This window comes from Pelodiscus sinensis, chromosome 7, assembly GCF_052426305.1.
Source record: "Pelodiscus sinensis isolate ZL-2025 chromosome 7, ASM5242630v1, whole genome shotgun sequence".
Taxonomy (NCBI): Eukaryota; Metazoa; Chordata; order Testudines; family Trionychidae; genus Pelodiscus; species Pelodiscus sinensis.
In genome coordinates, this window is record NC_143058.1 from 42,151,083 (window position 1) to 42,172,453 (window position 21,371).

A 21,371-nucleotide genomic window follows, 5' to 3' on the forward strand; every position below is an offset into this window, starting at 1 on the left:
ATCTAGCTCCATATCCTGTCTACCAACAGTGGCCAATGCCAGATTCCCCAGAGAGAGTAAACACAACAGGTAATCATCTATGTTCTTATGTTCTTCAGTGGACTAAAAGAAGTTGGTCCTTAATTTAATGTCATATGGTGATGGAAAGTGCTACACCTAGAACTAACATTTTATATTTATTCATAGAAAAGAAATATGACAGAGTTCTGTAATGCAGTTTAACCACTCTTTCCTAAAAAAACCCCATGCATTAGCTCTCCTATGCAAGGACCTGTTCTAGGGGCAGGGTTGTTTCATCCCAGAGCTTTCTATTGACAACCAACATGGGTGTCATTGCCAGTTTTGGTGGTGATTTTTGTGCATATAGCTATTTGGAGAGAATGTGATTCATTTCACATATGCTATTCGACAACCATAAGATAGTATCGTTTTTAATCAACTTGAGTTGGAAGTGATGGCCTAGAGCTGAAAGACTTCATATCTCATTACCAGTCCCTTGAGATTACTTTTCTATTTGACTTTAGCTTATAATGAAAAAAGAATGTGAATAAAATTAGCACAACGTATCTCAGTAGTACGTACAAAGTACAATAAAGATAATAAAGACTATACATGGCATTGATGGGTTCCCAGGCAAATAACTAAACATGGGTAGGTAACTGCACACGCTCCCTTCCACTTAACAGTTTAGGTATGTTATAGTGGCTTAAGAACTCCCTCCTAACTGGATGGAACAAGATACCAAGTAAAAAAGGAAAGAAGAGCTTTTGCATCAACCACTGATGAGATATTACTTCAGTAGTTTATTTACATAAAGGAAGCGAATGTATCATGTGTTCTGGATCCTAAATAGCTTGCATAATGCACTTTGCATGTGCAGAAAAGTTTAGAATTCTAATAGATGCTTTTAGTCCTTTAGTAATAGTAACAATGTATGGAAATATCCATATCTCCCATAGCACATAGCAAATTAACACAGAGAGAGATGGATACTAGACTGACAAAATTTAAGGATGAAAAGAAAAACAAAAGAGAGAGAGAGAGAGAGAGTGACCAACCAATCTCAGAGGAGAATTACAGTATTTGATTTCATACCATTTGTTTGATTTCATTTGTTAGAGTTTTTAGGCTAAATACTGGAAATGCAAAGGGAAGACAGATTTAAATTTAGTTATCTTGTTGATATAGACATGATTTTCACATGACCAAAAACTTGGTGTGGTGAAAAAAGAACAACTCTGCAAAGATGAGAGGTGACTCCAGAAAAACAAATACAGTGACCTCTCCCTGCCCAAAAACCACTCCCAAACAAGGCTCCTTTTCATTTTAAGTGTCATACAGTTGTAAATATAAAAGGAAGAAAAGGACAAAGTGGGAGGATGCAAAAGAAACAGTTGGTAGAAGGCCAGGGATGATGAACTAATGATGAGGGTGAAAACACATTTACAAAGGTTCTAATTTTACTTTTTTTCCTCCTCCTCCTTTGATGTATGGAAGCCCATTAATGGAAAGTGCTTGCAAGAAGCTGTGCTTTTCTGGATCAGAATGTTTAATCTCAGTTGTTGGCAGAGCATGCCATCAAGTCTGAGCATAGAGATATGGCTGCTGTCTATTTTATATTGCTTGCCAGCAGGAGCATTGATGGAGTGAAGGTTTGAAATGACTATAATTTGTTGCCTCCCAGTTATCAAGTGCATCAATCTTGTCTTTTCTGGCCTTTTCTTTACACAAAAGCAGTTTTTCAAAAAGACAGTGCATGTATTGTTGTGAAAATACTCAAATAAATTAAACTGGATCTATAGATTCTGTTTTTATAAAAAATATAGTCTTGCTGTTTTAATATTTCACTTTTTGTTAAATTCTACAATCCCTGACTTCTGCTTTTCCATCCTCCCCACTAAGTACTGTGATTTATTGTCAACATTGTTAATAAAATATGATCTGTGACAAGGATGACAACTTAAATAATTGCAGGTGGAAATCTACTTGGTCTGGGATTTGTATTATGTTGCAGACTTGTATAGTAGGAATCCACAACCTAAACAAGTCTATTGAGTAATAGAGGTCTTGTGTTTTGTTTCTTTTTTTACTTCCCCCATTCTCTTCACAGCTGTGTAATGGAGGTTCTGTCACAGACCTTGTCAAAGGCTTGCTGAAGCGTGGCCAACGGTTGGATGAAGCTATAATCTCATACATCTTATATGGTGCTCTCTTGGTAAGGATGTTCATCAGGCTTGTAATGACAGTAGAGGGTGCAATTTACCCTTCTCGTACATTTTCCATTTATAAACTATGGTAATGATGACACTATTATGCCGGCTGTTATAGCAGCAGGGGGGCATATCACGCATGTTTCTATCGTGAAGTGCAGATTGTCTTCATTACACTCCCTAATAGTAGGGTAATTGTTTTTAAATAATGGGAGTAAACTTCTTTTTTGTCATTATGGTCATACAGGGCCTTCAACATTTGCACAATAACCGAATCATTCATCGTGACGTCAAAGGGAACAACATTCTTCTGACAACAGGAGGAGGAGTCAAGCTTGTTGACTTTGGTAATGACTGCTTATCATTTGTTTTCTCGATGTGTGTAGTTTAGCCAAAGGCATCCATTTATTTTCCACTCAGAAGGTAGACGTGTTTCTGGAGATATTTAGGGAGTGATGGGGAAAGGTAGCAGATGGAGCAACCTAGGAAATCCTGTCAGAAAATCTATTTCAGGCTTTTTAAAAGAATAGTTTTTAAAAGCCATTTTATTTATAAAACACATTAGTGTTCTATTAAGAATAATACTGGGAAAATTAGGAATATCATATCTCAAGGAAGTTAACTCATTTAAATTTGCGTATTCCATCTTTTGCATATGAAAAGGGTACATTCTTCTCTTTCAAATGGCTTTTGCTAGTCTTAAGCATATTTATTCCCTCTGAGCAGAAGGTAAAGTGGTCCTTTGGGTCTACAAACTAACAGATCCATTTAATTTGTGATTACTGCAGTTAGATGTGAGTCTGGCTGAATCAGAAACATCAATAAGAGACATAAAGAGAGAGATAGAGGAAGGGAACTTTGAAATAGAATTTACTCCCAGATGAATATTTCTATCTTGAAATGCATATACATTTAATAAAGTAAGAGAATGCTGTTGTTCCTCTTTAGAATCAGATAAGTATATATAAAGAGCAATTTTATTAACAATAAAAGGAGCAGGAAAGTAGTAATATATGAAATCATAGTGAGTCAATAGAATGTGTTAGGTAAACAATTTTAAAAAATACAATATTGTACAGCGGTTTGCCTAACTCTGCACATTGATAAAGTAAAATATTCACAGATTGAGAGAGTGCCATAAAACTGGCATGCCAGAATCCTGGCAATAAAGGAATGGCTCAAAATTATAATATGATGCATGAAGGGGAAAGCAAACTTAACTCTTCTAATGTCACAGTATTGTAAAACTGACATTATTTTAAAAATCTGTTGGTGATTGTTTATGGAATAAATTTAGGAAGCAGATGTCTCTTTATTTGCTGCTAGGGACAGAAATTCATTACTGTTGACTAGAAACACACTCAATTTTAAGTAGCGCTGGGAGAAACATATGTGGCCTAAGGCAAAACTAGTGATAGCCTTAGCCTAGTAATCTCTTTGGCATTTAATGGTGGAGCTAAAAATCACTTTTCATTAGAGAGACACGGTAGATGAGGCAATATTTTTTATTGGACCAACTTTTGTCTGTGAGAGAGACAAACGTCTATGCCACAAAATCTCCTTCTTCAGGTCTAGGAAACTTACTGAGTGTCACAGCTAAATACAAGATGGAACAGATTGTTTTACATCTGAATACAGATTGTTTTGCATCTGAATACATTTCCCTGACCTGAAGAAGAGCTCTGTAAGCTTGCAAGCTTGTCTTATGCTGACAGAAATTGGTTCAACAAAAGATATTATCTCACCCACCTTGCTTCTCACATGCCTTGGGACTGACATGGCTACAACACTACTTCTCATTTGAAGCAGTTTTACCAGTATAATCTTGAGCAATAACTGGTGTAGACTGGCAAAAATCTGCCTTTTCCTTTTTTTAAAAAGAACAGGTCACTGGACATATTGATGTGGAGGAGGGAACTACAGTTTGAGGTTAGAGGGTCAAAGAATGAGCTTACGGGAAAGTGTGTTCTTTTTGCAATGTTTAACAAATTCTGATGTACTGGAGTTTGCATCTAAATTCTCCTAAGGCTCTGAGTGAACTGAACATGCTCTGTCCCTTCATAGCTCCTGTGTGTGAAAGGACTATGCCATCTGCAGGGAGGGAGTGAGCATGCCCCCCACCAGTCCCTCACAGCCACTGCATGTGGCAGAACTGTGCCTGTGCTAGCCTCACAAAAGGGCTGAGCATGCACCATTTTGGGGCTCTAGGAAGGGAATGGGAAATCTTTTTTTGGGGCAGGTGCTATTGACCCACAGAAAGATCAGTTGGGGGCTGTACACAAGCGAGAAGCAAAAAAACCCCCCAAAACCCACACACCCAAAACAAAAAACAAAACCCTCCCGCACATTTTTCACCCAGATCAGGGCTTAGTAGATTTTGCGTGCCCAGCCTCGTGTCAGTGGAGAGGCTGAGGTTCCCTACCCCTTCTTTAGGGGCTGGGCAAGGCTTTCCTTGCAGTTTCTCCTCTTGGCTGCCCAGGGTTTTGAACCCGGCAGAGGAACTGAGAGCAGAATTGTCAGGTGAATAATTGCTTCTGTGCTCTAGATCCTCTTGTTCCTGGCGGTGTGAAAGAGAAGGAGGGGGGAGGGATAGCTCAGTGGTTTGAGCATTTGTCTGCTAAATCCAGGGTGTTGAGTTCAATCCTTGAGGGGGCTGTTTAGGGATCTGGGGCAAAACTGTGAGGGCAGGGGGCTGGACTTCATGACATCTCAAAGTCCCTTCAAGCTCTATGAGATAGGTATATCTCCTTAATAATAACAATAATGTGTCTCAAATTCAGAAGGTAAGGAAGAGATGTTGGGTCATAGGACAGGAGTTTGGGGAGCATAAGTGGTGCTAACTAGTATGATGGCTAAGATGGAAAATATTTGCAGCCGCTAAGCTTTGTATAGATGGTTGTGGTTTGTTTCTGTCTCCCTCCCATCAGCTGCTAATCAGTAGATTAAAAACAAACAAAAAAGCTGAGTGGTGAGATGATTTGGTGTTCAGGCCACCAATCCTGCTTGTGCACTCCAAGAACCATCCCTGCTTTGGGGGTGGCAATGAACAGGATCCCAAAAGTTTGGAAAAGAGGCAGGAACAGAGGAAGACAGAAGAGAAAAGGTGGAGCAAGAGAGACAAGAGTAGAGGGAAAGGGGTGGGAGTTTAGGGAAGGGCATCAGATCAGAGCAAGAGAACATAGGCAAGAACAATGGGAAGATAGGACCAGGCACTGGGTGTCTGGGGTATGCCACAAGAGTTTGTGGGATAATGGTAGGGAAGAAAGTAGAGCAGGATCTCATTCAGTGCACAGAATGGACTTCCTTGGATATGAAACAGGGCTGCATAATGAATGATGCTGTTATCTGGAGTATGCCAGCATCATTTGTTGCAGAAATTGGAAGGTGTTTAATGAATGAGGCAGGAGTTTCAGGACATCTGGGATCTGTTCTACAGAAGTGCAGACTTTGCCCAGCTGCAGCTGTGTGCTGTTTGTTCAGAAACTCCACTCTGAACAAACAAAGTGCTTTCAAATGCCAAGTACTCTGAAAAAGCAGACCTAGGTTCCTCAAATTTGGCACTGAAAATTAGTTGATCCATTTGAGAATTTTGGCTTTAATCTCTGTGCCTCAGTTACCCAGGTGTAAAATTGGGTATAATAATGTTGCCTTGTGAAGCATGTAGAAGAACATAATTTGTTGGACAAAAGTAAACATGGTTTCTGTAAAGGGAAATCCTGTCTTACTAATCTATTAGAGTTCTTTGAAGGGGTTAACAAACATGCAGACAAGGGGGATCCAGTAGATATAGTATACTTAGATTTTCAGAAAACCTTTGACAAGGTCCCTCACACAAGGCTCTTGTGTAAATTACATGGCCATAGGATAAGAGGGAAGGTCCTTTCATGGATTGAGAACTGATTAAAAGACAGGAAACAAAGAGTAGTAATAAATGGTAAATTTTGAGAATGGAGAGGGGTAACTAGTGGTGTCCCCCAAGGGTCAGTCCTGGGACCAATCCTTTTCAACTTATTCATCAATGATCTGGAGAAAGGGGTAAGCAGTGAGGTGGTAAAGTTTGCAGATGATACCAAACTGTTTAGGATAGTCAAGACAGAAGCAAACTGTGAGGGACTCCAAGAAAATCTCACCAAACTGAGTGACTGGGCAACAAAATGACAAATGAAATGTAATGTGGATAAGTATAAAGTAATGCACATTGGGAAAAATAACCCCAACTATACATACAGTATGATGGGGGCTAATTTGGCTACAACTAATCAGGAAACAGATCTTAGAGTTATCGTGGACAGTTCTCTGAAAACTTCCACACAGTGTGCAGCGGCGGTCAAAAAGGCAAATAAGATGCTAGGAATTATTAAGAAAGGGATAGAAAATAAGACCCAGAATATCTTACTGCCTCTGTATAAAACTATGGTACTCCCACATCTTGAATACTGTGTACAGATGTGGTCTCCTCACCTCAAAAAAGATATTTTGGCCTTGGAAAGGGTTCAGAAAAGGGCAACTAAAATGATTAGGGATTTGGAATGGGTCCCATATGAGGAGAGGTTAAAGAGACTGGGACTTTTCAGTTTAGAAAAGAGGAGACTGAGGGGGATATGATAGAGGTATATAAAATCATGAGTGGTGTGGAGAGGGCCGATAAAGAAAAGTTATTTATTAGTTCCCATAATAGAAGAACTAGAGGACACCAAATGAAATTAATGGGTAGCAGGTTTAAAACTAATAAAAGAAAGTTGTTCTTCACACAGCATGTAGTCAACCTGTGGAACTCCTTGCCAGAGGAGGCTGTGAAGGCTAGGACTATAATAGAGTTTAAAGAGAAGCTAGATAATTTCATGGAGGTTAGGTCCATAAAAGGCTATTAGCCAGGGGATAAAATGGTGTCCTTGGGCTCTGTTTGTCAGAGGCTGGAGAGGGATGGCAGGAGACTAATCGCTTGATCATTGTCTTCGGTCCACCCTCTCTGGGGCACCTGGTGCTGGCCACTGTCGGCAGACAGGCTACTGGGCTAGAGGGACCTTTGGTCTGACCCAGTACGTCCGTTCTTATGTTCTTGCTTCACAAGGGCATTGTGACGGTACAGTCAGCAATTTAAAAAAATACTAAAATGTGATAGTGAGAGCACAATAAAGAAGCCCAGGAGAAAACTATAGTTCTATTTTCAGTGCTGGGTTTAAGTGGTGTGCAGAAATAAGGCATAGGACCATATGTTGAATAAAGTTAAAAATAAATATGGAACACATTCAGTAAACACCATGTATTCTGTGCACTGAATGTAGCAGTGTTTATGTGGCTATGCAGAGGTATGTGATTATGTAATTAAAAGACTATTTCATAATACACATGTACAAGAGGGCCAAATTAAAGTTGCAGAAGCAACCTTAGTTGTGGCATTTCCTAAATTTTAGTTGCCAAGTCATGCAATGATATCATTCCTTTAAAGTATTTTTGGATGCAATATATATTTATATTTCTCCTTAAGTTGCCTTTAGCATGATACCTATTAAATGTCCCATGTATTAAATTGTCATAAAATGTCTGAGAACTAGCATTCTTTTTCTTTATTTATCTTTATAAAAACATTTTTAGCTCACTGTTATTCAGTATCTCTTTTGTGTATGGTTTTAACTACAATCTCTATGCAAGTCTATACATAGTCTACACACACGAAGTGTGGTTCACTGTCCCAGGTAGTAGCATTTAGACCACTTGCAGTTAGATATAAAAACAAGGGAGCTCTACAGCAGAGCTACTGAACATGCGGCCCACGGGCCATTTGTTTGCAGCCCACAGGTGGGAGCCACAACAAAGGCGTAGTCAATATAATGGTTGTCTGTTGATATGTGTTTTAGTAGTTAAATTCCTGGACTGTCATTGCTAATTAAAAGTGCTGTCATATGGGTGGAAATTGGGTAAATATTGCATTTTATCAATATCAGCAGAACTGACTTTAATGGGGGCCTGCATGTTGTGTAGTCTTGCTTTAATCTTTGTATTCATGTCCATCAGTGTGAAATAAGCTAGTGCATGTATATGCAACCACACTTAAGTTGCGGCCTTCGGCATGTGCTGTGAGTATCACTGTGGCCCCCAGGGCTTCCAAAATTAAGTAGTCCTGCTCTACCGCCGAGGTTGAGAGCCAGCTGGCTTTATAGCTCAAACTGTAGAGGCTCCTACACTAAGCTCCAGAGGTCCCAGGTTCAAATTCTCCCAGTGGTGTTTACAGCTACAAATTCTGCTGTTATGACAAGGAATCAGAGTTAACTAAGTTTGCAGTGGGACTGCAATCAATGCATGGTTCAGAGTGGTACCAGGGAAATTCATTTGTACCTGAGTGGCCAACCCATACTGATACCCTGGGTATTGTGCTTTTTTAGCAGGCTAGCATGAGTAAAGCTAGTGCATGTCTGTCAACACATGCTGGGAAGCACACTCCATGCTGCAGGATTTAAACATCTAAATTGAGGAAGCTCATATTCCAGCTTCCAAATTTATTATTTATTAGCAGCAAACATTGCTAAACAATATCTGTTACACAATTGTTCAGTGTCTGTGGGTAACAACATAGAAATGCAATATTGCGTTTTATGAAAAAAGCAGCCATTTGATAAGCTTTGAAAATAATATTGGTTTGGTGGTAAAATCTTTTTGAGACTCAAACTCTGAGGTTGACTTAGTTGACTAAAGACTCTGGCTGTTAGGCTGCACTGCCCTGGTGAGAGGGATGTTTACTATAGGCTCTGGCTGCTAGGACATTGCCCCAGTGAGAGGGGCGCGGGTATATAAACACAGTTGCATTGCAGGACACATGGGGTTGGTCATGGTCCCAAGAAGCCCAGGGGCATGGCAGCTCCCCTTGGGAGAGGGACGAGTGTATCACTTTGCAGCATTGTGTTTGCTCTTTGCACTTGTTTCAATAGTTCATTCCTGTTATCAGTGACTAAGGGGGGATAAGATAGAGGTGTTGAGAGAGGTCTATAAAATTATGACTGATACAGAGAAAGTAAATAAGGGAAAATTATTTATTTGTCTCATAAGAAATAGGGGTCACCAAGAACTAGAGAAAGTAAATAAGGGAAGATTATTTATTTGTCACATAAGAACTAGGGGTCACCAAACAAAATTAGTAGGTAGCAGGTTTAAAACAAACAGAAGGAAATATTTCTTCATACAGTGTGTAGTCATACAGTGCGTGTGGGGCTCCTTACATACAGTGCATGTGGGGCTTCATACAGTGCATGTGGGGCTCCTTCCCAGAGGATGTTGTGAAGGCCAAGACTTTAACAGGGTTCAAAAAAGAGCTAGATAAATTCTTGGAGGATAGGTCCATCAATGGCTATTAGCCAGGATGGGTAAGAATGGTGTCCCTAGCCTCTTTATGCCAGAAGCTGGGAATGGGTGACGGGGAGGGATCACTTGATGATTACTGTTCTGTTCATTCCCTCTTTGGCACCTGAAATTGGCCGCTGTTGGAAAACAGGATTCTGGGCTAGATAGACGCGTAGTCTGAACTTGTATGGCCATTCTTATGTTCTTCAGCAAAGCACTGAAGCATATAATTTATTTTAGTACACAGTTATGGTTAAGGTGAGCTTCAGTGCTTTGCTTCACAGAGATGGACTTAAGCATAGTGTTCCTGTAACTATGTTAGAGAAAGTTGTGGTCTTCCTTTGGACAAGTCCTGATTAAAGCAAAATATAGAATTGATCATATAACTAATTTAGTACAAATGATATACCTTGACCTGATTTTGACTGCTGTTTTGCAGACATGATTTAAGGATCATGTGTTTATTTTCCTGAGACTTGAAATAATCTGAACTGAAATTACATCATGAATTTTAGGCCAAAGTGTGAATCCATTTTATTGCAGGTGTTTCGGCCCAGCTTACCAGTACCCGGCTACGCAGAAACACTTCGGTGGGAACACCCTTTTGGATGGCACCTGAGGTGGGTGGGCAAAGCATTTTATTTATTTTGTCTGAGTTGCCTCTGTTCATTACAATACACAGTTTTGTCCTAATTCTACACTGACTCAAAAAATTTGATACCCGTAATAAACAGAAAAAGCGTTTGGTGGTTCCCAGCTATGATTCTGTTTAATTTCCTTCCACATGTGTATTCTTATGCAGTGGGATGTATAGACAAATTAGATTCCATTAATAACTGATGCATGATCCTCTTTTATTAAAGAGAATTGTTTGCAGCTTTTCCATAAAACTACAGGCCAAGCTACAGGAAACTTGTTGGTAATGCTTCTTTAAGGCATAAAATACTTCGGACTTAATGCTCTTATGATTCTACTCCACAGAGTAACAGGCCAGGACCAATGGCTATTGTTCCTGCCATAGCAAGGGGAGGCACTTATGGGAATGTCTTTTAGAATTTAGTATCATTTACATCAATTTCTTTGAATCATTCCAAGGATTTTAGTAGGGAATCATATCCCAGCTATAGAATACTGTATGGTTCCTAAAGCCTCTAAAAGAGAGTGAATCCTCTATAAATTTCCTTGGGGTTTAGCACAATGTCTATACATCTAATCCTGTTATTTTATCCCTATTATATTCTATATAACATTATTAAGTTGGGAGTTACTGTACAATACATCAAGTGAGCCCTTTACTCAGCTGGCTGATGCCTGCTTAGATGGGGATCCAGATTTCCAACCTGCACTATCTTTTTGAGCTCATCCCTCCACTGACCTGGGAAGGGGGGATCACATGTGGACTCTGTGCTACAACAGAAATGCAGAATTCTAGAAGTAATCTGGTCTTTCCACATGTTCTTGTGCAGGAAGGGTGGCACGTTGGTCAGTGTTTGCAAAGTACATTAGCCGTTTAGTTGTAATTATGACAGGGTGGACTAGGCCCAGACTCCACCTGCTGGAGGCCTCAGCATCCTGCCAAACCTGTCTCAGGAAAGGAGCAGTGGAGCTGAGTTCTCCGAGCAAGTGAGACAGACTATGCAAGAATCAGCCAATTGGGGGAGAGGCCACAAAAGGCTAGCCAATCAGAAAGGCTGCAGGGAGCAAACAGTCAGGGCCAAGGAGGGCCATCTAAAAAGTAGAGGCAGAGCCAGAGACAAGTAGTTCCTTCCTGTAGCCAAAGTAGTACTGATGATGCTCCTGGCTGGCCAAAGAGAACTGCAGCACCATGGACAGGGCAGCGCTGGTAGGGATCAGGGGAGTGAGAGGGGGCTCTGAGATGGCTGCTCTGACTGAACACAAAAGAGCCCTGATCAAAAGATGGAACATTGGTGAAGACTGGGACAGCAGGAAAGTGACCCAGGGAACTGAAAGCTGTTTCATTAAAGGAAGACAGCAATGAGTGGTTGTTATTGTTGCAGTTCCTGGTTTAGGACCTACTGGCTGGGCCACTAAGGAAGTGGTTAACATTTGGACAGCTTTCACAAATAAAAGCTAATTTCACTGCTCGTTTTCTTTGTCTTTACTCTCCTAATACCCCTTTTGACCATTACCTGCCAATTTAGAAGATACAAATTTTTAAATCATGATACATTTAGTGTTTGGTCTTATTTGCTTTTGGTCTGAGTCTGATTTTGTTTTAGCATCTCTGACCTGTTTAGTGAGTTTTATTGCTTCTGGAAAAGGAGTTCCTGGTTGCAGAGTTAGTACAGCTCCAGGCTTAGGTTTTACAGGGTCTTTCTGTGTTCATGCACACTCACACGTGGGTGTGTGTGTGTGTGTGTGTGTGTGTGTGTGTGTGTGTGTGAATATTTAGGTAAGCAAGTGATTTTGCCCTCCTATCACAAGGTCACCTAGCATCTGCTTGATCATGTAACTTCTTGACCTTCACCCACAAAGACTGCTAGTCAGCATGCTAGCAACATAACAAGCAGGATGAGGAGGAGTGTGACTCTGACATAGCACCTCACCAACCTAGAGTGGTGGCATCAAACCCTGAATAGAGGAGGCAGGACAGTGAGAGACTAAGCATGGAGGAGAGGTCACAAGTCGCTGAGAAAGCAAGTGGTCTGGTTACACTATTTATGGAATAGTTGGCTTTGTCCGGTGGGGTGCAAGTCCTTGGTCTGCTTGTAAGTATCAAAGCATGTTTAGATTCATGGAAGTAACATAGAACAGAAATGAAGAAAATTCAAGAGTCCCCTTCAAGCTTCTTAGGCAAAAAAACCTGACTCTCAGTACTTTCATAACAGCCTGCCCAGAGACATCCCGCTGCATTTTTACTATTTAATCCATTTTGTGGAATTTTAGGAAAATTTGTCTTTCTTTTAGGTTAAAAGTGAACAAAATGCCCCTGCATTTTCAGTGACTGCATGAAAGAGGACAATAACCTTGGCAGTATCCCTTTAAATACCAGCAAATATAACAGGAGTCCTGTGTTTTATAAAATGGTACAAAAACACAGAGAAGAATGTGCAATAATGAGGAATATTAAATCTAAACAAAAATAGTGGCCTTCCTCAGAAATAATGGAACAACATATCAACTGTTGGAACCACAGGCTATTTGGGATAGAGCTTACATTCTGCATCTGTTATAAACAGGCAAAGGGCTGTATCATACAGCATACAGTTTTGAGTATAATCCAAACATTTGTTTCTTTTAAAAAATGTTACAGTCCCATCTGGTCTTCTCTCTATTGCCACAGAAAGCTGGTTATAGTTGAGCTGAGAAATAAACCTGCTGTAATGGATCCAAAAATGGATCTTGTAAAAACCTCTCAAAGAATGGTTGATATTTTACCATCTCCATAACAACCAGTTGACGTCACAGAAGAGACAAGAGACACCTTAGTAACCATCATTCCATCATTATTTATGGCATCACCTTGCTTAAAGACACTCTAAAACAGTTTTGGCCATTCATTCCAATGTTGCCAAGGGCTATGATGACAAAATATTTGTATTAAACCCAGATAATTAAGGATGCTGTTTACATTAGTGCTTTGCTTGAATAATAACAATCAGGGTTTATGGTTGAAATCTTATTTAAATGTCCTGTGCCCTGCCCTCCTACTAATTGTCTTGCTGGAAAATAATAACATAATATGAATAAAAAACCCAAAGAAATAAATGGACATTTTGATGTAAGTGATCTGAAAATATGGTTACATGTAATGCCTGAAAGGCCTTGTGTATATACCACATCTGAACGGGGATGGCTGGTTTTAAAGTTCTTGTTTGAAAAAAAATATTTACAAGTGACCCAGTGCCCTAAGCACAGTAACTCTCTGCAAATGAACATGCATATGTGAATCACCAGGTATGCACTGATCAGACATTGTAGATATATAAGTCTGCAAAACAACTGTAGACTTCCCAACTATCCATTATGCTTAGGCTTGGCAGAATTGTATTTTTTTAAACATAATTTGGAAAGATTTTTAAATTTAAGTATTTAAAATATTTTTATTTATTCAGTTGTGCAAAATTATAGGTGTTGAGCATTTTTATAATTTATTGAAAATTTTGTACTCATGAAAAATTACTGGGGGTGTCAGACACTAAAGGAAATCAGAAATGCTTATTAATGGCAGTAGGATATTTACTGATTAAAAAATCAAATCCTTCCAAGACTGATTATGCTGCTCCTTGAACTATCTTGTATATTATAAGTACCGTGAGACTCATGTGGTGTTGTCATTATGATTGGTTTCCTTGTGTTTGTGTGAATGACACATTTATATTCCATTGAACATAGCATTTACATTACTTTTTGTCGTGCCTTCATAGGTTTTTTTCTTTATGCATGTGTAAATTGTGCTATGAAAGCTGTAGATTTTCATCTACGAGAATGTGAAAAATCCTTCTTGATAACAGCTTTTTTGAAAACAAAGTTTTTTAGTGAGTCTAAGGTAGGATGAGTGAAAGTCAATGGAAACTTGTATAGTAAAGAGAAAACACAGTGCATCAAGCAAAAAGTTTCCTTGTTCTTTTTATGCTTGATGTTTTAGAGACATGGAGGTATCTATGGAGAAACAGAGAGAAGAACCCAAAACAACTTAAAACAATTGGGTGAATAGGAAATATAACTCAGAAAAACTGAAATAATGATCTAGGGAAAATGAGGAATTTGGACTAAGTCCCCCGATGGGTAAATGGGCCTTCCAGAAATGTTTTTCTGGAGTATGTGTGTATCAGAGAATAGCATCAGGACAGAGGGGGGAAAAAGAGCAAGAGATAGAAGTGCATGTTGTGAATTTAACCCAAATATGGATGGAAAGTGAAAGTGGGATATAATGGTATGGGAAGTAAGCTGAATAGAAGCAACTGGTCTGCTTAGGGGGAAAAACATTAAACCTAAGAAATAGCCTTCAGAGTTGGTGGTTATGTTAATCATAATTGCCTCGTGCATACAGCAGTCAGTTGCAGGACTGAAACAGAGAATACAACTAGGCCAGATTCAGCAGAACCATTGCTGTAGTTACTTTATAAATCCTTGACTATTAAATAAGGTACCTAAAATCTGTCTCTGACATGCCTGAAATTAAACATCTTTAATTCCAAGTCTTAGTCCACGCTCCTTTTCATCTCAGTTCCAGTTCAGAAGCGGGTAAAAGAACAGTGCCGCAGGTTTTGCAAGATTCTTACCCCAAATAGCAAAAATATCACATAATCAGATGATCGCATTTGAGTTCTAATGCATTCATCCAAAACTTTGCAAGAGAAACTCACAAGATTTTAGTTATGTTAAACCTAAACTCTTGGTCCTGGTCTAGCCTAGCCTGAAACTGGAACCTCAGAACATAATATAAACCTGATGTGAACCAGCACATTGCCACCCTATACCAAATCTAGTTTTAGGAACAGGAATTGCCATATAAGATCTGGGGCAGACACTGAGAGTGATTTAAAAATAACTCAGACTGAGGTATCATGGACGCCAGTGACAATGGGTGCATAGTCTAGATCAGGATGCGGCAACATACAGCTTGCGGACTGGCTGCGGGGCATTCGTGTGCTTCTCTGAATGCTGCGAGCCCAGGGAGAGGAGGCAGAGAGACTTTGCACACTTTCCCCACCCCCCGCACAATCTCACAGCTCCTATTGGCCAGAAGTGCGCAAAGTACCCCTCCTCTCCCAGGTCCCAGTATTCAGAAGAGCACATGGCACCACAGTCAACTGCTCAGAGCAGCCTATGGAAGGCAGGGAGCTTGGCTGAGGAACTTGCTGTAATGCTGGCCAGAAGCCACCCAAGTAAATGCCTCCCATCCAGAGCCTGTCTCTGGCAGTCCAACCCCTCCCTTCCCCCTCTCTTCTCTTCTCCCCCGCCCATGCACTCCTACCCCATTCCAGGCCCTGCTTCTTCAGCAGGTCAGGATCTCCTTCTGCACCTATCCCCCCTCCCAGAACCTGCCCCCAAACTCTGGTCCCAGGTCACAACCCAAACCCCTGCAGCCCCTCTTGCACCTCTGCCCCAGAACACAACCCCCTTCTATATCCTCCTCCAAGCTGGAATACTCTCCTGCACCCATACCCACCCCCTGGACACTGCACCTCCAACCCCTTCCTTCACCCAGACTCCCTCCTAGATCCCACACCACCTTCTGCACCCAACCACAATCCCAGATCCTGAACCTCCTCCATTAATATCATGGAAGAGTTTGGCCCTTGACCACTTACCAAATTCTTGGAGTGACCCCCAATCAAAATTATTGCCCAACCTGGTCTAGATACTAGTTACTGATGGGGCTGATAGCATCTATCTTAGAGGCATACCTGGGAGGTCGACAAATGCCTTTGATGTCAACCCCTGCGCATCCAGACTACCGCGCTGAGCCGACAAACAGCTGATCGGCTCAGTGCGGCAGCCATGTAAATTTAAATGAAGCGGCGATTATTTAAATCGCCGCTTCATTTTCCTATGCCTGGTAGTCTAATCTACGTGCCTGTCGTCAGAGGCATGTAGTCTAGACGTACCCTGGGAGTTTTGCTGTTGACTTACCTTGTGTGACCTTCTGGCCCCATTTATCTGAAGCTTTATAAGCTCCCTGTTTGGGTACATGTTACAAGCCAAGAGAAAATAGCATTCAGCAAGATTATCACAGTAACAGCAGAATGTTTTCCTTCTCTTTGGTGAAATAGACATCTCCATGAAATTCAGATGAAATTCATTACAGAATTAAGAGTATGCTTTGAGAATGTTAGAACTGCAAGTGATCAACTAAATATACCCAAAACACCCTTTATTTTTTTAAAAAAGACTCCTATTTATCTTCTGTTTAAATCTGATTGTTTTTTGAGAAAATCAGTTGAATGTTGGAACAATGAGGAAACACTTGTTGTGTGTCATTGTAGTATGAGGCCCTCCCTACATTATGTAAATGCAAACATTAAGTGAGCACAATAGTTTTGTTTACATTTGTATATTTGAAAAATATCTAAAGCAATGGACTGATCCTTCAAAATTTCATGAGCAAGTCCCTCTGAAGTCCAATATTCATGTGAATAAAGGACTTTTCGTTCAGGGCCTGATTTTTGCTTCAAGAACAAAGTTGCCTAATGCCAAATTTCATCTTAGAATAGGTTTCTTTTGTTTATATCTCAACTATATAAACCTTAAAAAGCAGGTTGGCACCAGTAGTTAAAAAGCTTCTAACATCTGGAATGGAAAATCCAACCCCCTGGCCAAATCACAGAATGGCATTCAATAGAAAATTTTACTCTGTTCCGTATTTCAAAATTAATTCTAAGTAGATGGGATGGTGCATACAATGCTCTAAAAAGCACTGAGTATGTTCCCCCATTGCAACCCTTCAACTTATCTTGTTCACCACTCACTTGCCTACATCATGGGACTCAAGGTCAGCCCTTGGGTTAATAGCTTTAGGTCTCTCTGCTTTAACTTCTATTTAGCTAAAATTAGCTCTTCGGATAGGAACATTTCAATGGCAGTTGGTGCCATTCAAATATGAAACTGTTTTTGGATTGAATTCTGATTATCACAGGAAATTCTGGGAATCCATATGGTAAAGGGAGACAAGTTTGAACAAGTGAGAAATCAGAAAGTATAACAACAATGTAATTTGGTTGCTACCTGAAAGTAATTTAAAAGTGATTGTGCATGCAAAGCTTGTTTGTATTTTGTAATAGAAAATGCATGTCCTTTCTGCATTTAGTGAGGACATTTTGAAAATGTATATTTATAGCATGTGTAATACATGTGTGGCAAATGCCTATGAGATATTAACTTTAAATTATCTAGGGCATAAACCAATCATTAACTCTCTGGGGTTAGGAAGAAACTTCTCCCAAGGTGGGCTATTTCATAAATCACTATAAAGGAAGTTCTTGTACCTTTCTCTGAATTGGAATTATCTGGCCTGAAATGAATGAACATTGAAATTTCTGAAAATTGAACTCATTTGGTGGGAAAACAATGCATTAGACATAGTATGATAGCAGTAGAGCTTAGAAACAAATTCAAATTTTGTGGTTCACACATATCAAGAAATGTTTGGTACTTGCTATTATATTTATGATTGTATTATTGCAGGGCCTAGGCCCCAGCTGAAAGCAAGGCCACATCATCTCATGCTGTGAGAGACAGCCCTTGCCCTGAAGAATTTACAGTCTAAATAGTCAAGACAGACAAAGTGCTTTATTGCTTCCCCTTCAGTATTGATTTTTTTTTTAATGAAATTTGGTCAATAGGTAATTTTTGTCTTTTTGCAAATACTCCCAGTTACTTTTTCTGTCAATCTTTAGCTCCAGTGGCGGATATAGGGCAGGGCGAGCAGCGCGGCCACCCCGGGCCCCGCGCTTCAAGAAGCCCCGCGCATGCGCCATGGCAAACAGGGGGCCCTGTGAAATTTTGCTGCCCTGAGCCCCGCAAAATCCTCATCAGCTCCTGTTTAGCTCAGAATGTTTACATTAAAACAATCATAGAATCATAGAGTACTAGAACTGGAAGGGACCTGGAGGGGGTATCAAGTCCAGTCCCTGCCCTCACGGCAGGACCAAGCAACATCTATCATCCCTGATTGATGTCTGTCCAGTCCGCTCTTATATAGCTCCAGTGATGGAGATTCCACAACCTCCCTAGGCAATTTATTCCAGTGTTTAACCACCCTGGCAATTCCTAATGTCCAACCTAAACCTTCCTTGTTGAAGTTTAAGCCCATTGCTTCTTGTCCTAACATTCTCTACGTTGTAGTCTGGAGTTGTTGCCCCCTGTAATTTTTACCACATCTGCTGTTCAAGATTCAGACTCATCTCGGGCCATGCTTCCAACCAGAGGGAGACTGGTTAATTATCACCTTAGCACCACATTCTCCTGCTAAGGTCTAAAAGCTATGGAGCTGGAGGAGAGTAGCCAAGGTGGAATTTTGCCCAGTCTGTGCTTGGCCCAATGATAAAGAACTTTCTTGTATATGATGCAAGTCTGACTATATATTTGAGCAAAGCCAGGTAGGTGGTAGGTAACATACTTCCTGGTCTAGGATTTTCTTCTGGTACCTCTGCCTTCCCAGCCTCATTGCAGAAGGAAGGAAAAATGAATGTCTCAAACATCAGTGCCTTAGAACCAGAGGGACTTCGAGCACTCTTGGATGAAAGGGCAAGTGTCCCCAGGAATAAGTGGCTCTGGATTCCTTGAAGAGAATGCAGACTCTGCCTTTTGCTTGAAATTAAAAGATTCTTGTTTTGCAGAAGCTTGTCTGGACACCACCTATAGTTTAGAAGACAGGAAAAAACCATAAGGCTCTTTAGTAAGAGTGGATCTGGAAATGGTGTCTGTGATTGCTAGGTCTGGGTCTGATCCCTTTAAAGCCACATATGGCCCAAAGTCCCTCTTCAAGGTCAATTGAGTTGAATGCTCAGGAGACTAAGCATTACTTCATTCAGTACATTACTAAAAATAGGCAGCAGTACAGCTTTGGGACTGGGAAGTCACTGTTTAGGCCAGATTTACAATGAAAAGTTTTTTCTGAGTAGCTAGATTGATCAGGTATGTGAAGCCCCCTCTCTCCCCAACAGACTTAGTTATGCCAACTAGTCCCCCGGGGTAGGTGCAGCTATGCTGACAGAACAGAACGAATGGTATTTATGTAGGTGGCATTACTGTGCTGATGGAATGTTTGCCAACAGATAGAGTTTTTCTATCTATGCTAGGGGGGTTTGGCTGCTACTCCTATACCAGCATTGCTATACCTCATACATAAATCCTATATAACCTATACATAAATGCTATATGGAAAGCATTTGCAGTGTAGATTGGCCTTAGACTCCAAGATAGAAATCAGAACCAGCTGCAGAAACCAAACTCCAAACAGCTGTTTTGCTTGCCAGGCTTATCTTCCATGGGTGAAACAATAAATCCGACTTTTACTTTCCCCCTGTCCCCACTACAAGCGTCTGTGAATGGTAAAATCCCAACAAGTCCTAAGGTAAGTGTTCTGTTTAGTAATCACACCGATTCTATGATCATGTAATCCATGTACGTTCTACAAATGCAACAGAAATATAGTAACAAATGCAATGTGTTTTCTGAGCAACTTCTCTTGCTAGAAGTGAGTGAAGGAAAATTGCATGAAACGCACTTGGCTACATGTTTCAGTGCAGATTAAATTTAGCTAGAAACAAAGAGAACTCACAGTAGACTGACAGAGTATCTGATTTAAAAAATGCTTCTTAACTGGGCTGCCAATGCCAGGATTTTTGCTGTAATATAGTTTTACTCACATGCACTTCCTGAAGGCATAAGCTGTCAGCCATAGAGAGGAGAGAACTCATAGATACGTCACACATTCCCTTCCATCAAGTATGTGACCCCCTGTCGCAGTCATTAAATTATTTTGGCATAGCTTGTAAATAAACTCTCTAAGAAAGTTTAGACGGAGATTGAATTTTGCTGTTGAATTGCAAACAATAGATTTTACAATGAGAATAAATGGCCACATGCCGTTTATAGATTTTCTCTGGAGGAAGCAGAGCCACAGAACAGGGATAGGACGAGGCAGGTGGGTGCATATTGAGACCCAGTGGTTCCCCGGATTTTCGAGTGCCCTAACAACCTGTGTATTCTGCGTATGGGTAATACTGGCTTTGGAGGAAAGGATGTTTTGTCCTTTGAGTCACTGGCGTAGGAGTCACGAAATCTGGATTTAATTCCATAGAAGTTAGCTGACTTTGAGAAGAAATCTCTCCTTGCTCCACTTTACTTCCCTGATAGCAAAATGGCAAAAATGCTGCATCTGTCTCACAGGGTGTTGAGGACAAAGGCCATAATATTTGTGAAGAACTCACACAATGCTGTTCTGAGGCTCATGCAAGTATCTAGACAAACATGATCTGGGGATAGACTGTAGCAGCTTTGTAGCCAAGTAGATAATTGCTTGTGGCTTCCTCTGAGTCACCACCTTGTGGGAACTGATTCACATGATTTCAGTGTAGTGATTTATTATTGGGAACACAGATGTTTTTGGGAAGTGGATATAGTTTTAAACAAACTAGAGACATTTTAGCTTCTTCCTTGGTTATTTTTTCCCCCTTATTTAAGTTTTGATGGTCAAACCAAAGCTTACAATGAACTGGAATAGGAAGGAGTTATGTTGGAGCTGCTAACAACATTGAAGCAGCACAATGGAGTTCAGAAAGCTACCTTTTGAAAATTACAGATAAGTCCTTAAGGAAGAAATTTACCCATAAGGAGAGCATCTCAGAAGGTCAGAAAAAAACAGTGGGACCACAGCAGGGCTGCAGTGCAAAGGGGTAGTATTTGCATAATGTCACCCTTTGCCTGCTGGACAGCAAACTTCCTTGCTAAGCAGTATGAAGGGGGGCTTTGAGAAACTGAAGGAATATCCGCAAGATCCATAATTATGTAGAGTCAGTTGTCATAATTCCTTTTGTAGCAGTGTGCAGGGATTGTAGAGGCTATTCCAGTCTAGCTGGAATGGAGATATGGAGAACTTGGTAAACCTCTCTGCAGTTTGAAGAAGATTCCATTACCCCTGTGGGAACTGTGTAGGATGGGGTGTATAATATGGAAGGGGCAAAGGAGGCTCTGCACACTGGTCAATAATTAACAACTAATATAAATTGTCCTGAAATTCAATCATGTATTCTATTGATTTTTTTAAAGTAAGTTAACATTTCATTGATAAATGTTAATTTTTTTTTTTTGTCTTTGAATAAGATCTGGAAGTCATCAATAAAGAAAAGGGAATAC

General features: G+C 40.3%; 1 protein-coding gene across 1 annotated transcript in view; it reads left to right on the plus strand.

Moving 5' to 3' along the window:
• MYO3B (myosin IIIB) overlaps positions 1-21,371 on the plus strand; it is a 337,904-nt gene that overhangs the window by 6,486 nt on the left and 310,047 nt on the right. The window contains exons 3-5 of the mRNA XM_075933604.2: positions 2,111-2,215; positions 2,458-2,557; positions 10,089-10,165. Coding sequence (XP_075789719.1) covers positions 2,111-2,215; positions 2,458-2,557; positions 10,089-10,165 — 282 coding nt within the window. The remainder of the gene's footprint in view (positions 1-2,110; positions 2,216-2,457; positions 2,558-10,088; positions 10,166-21,371) is intronic.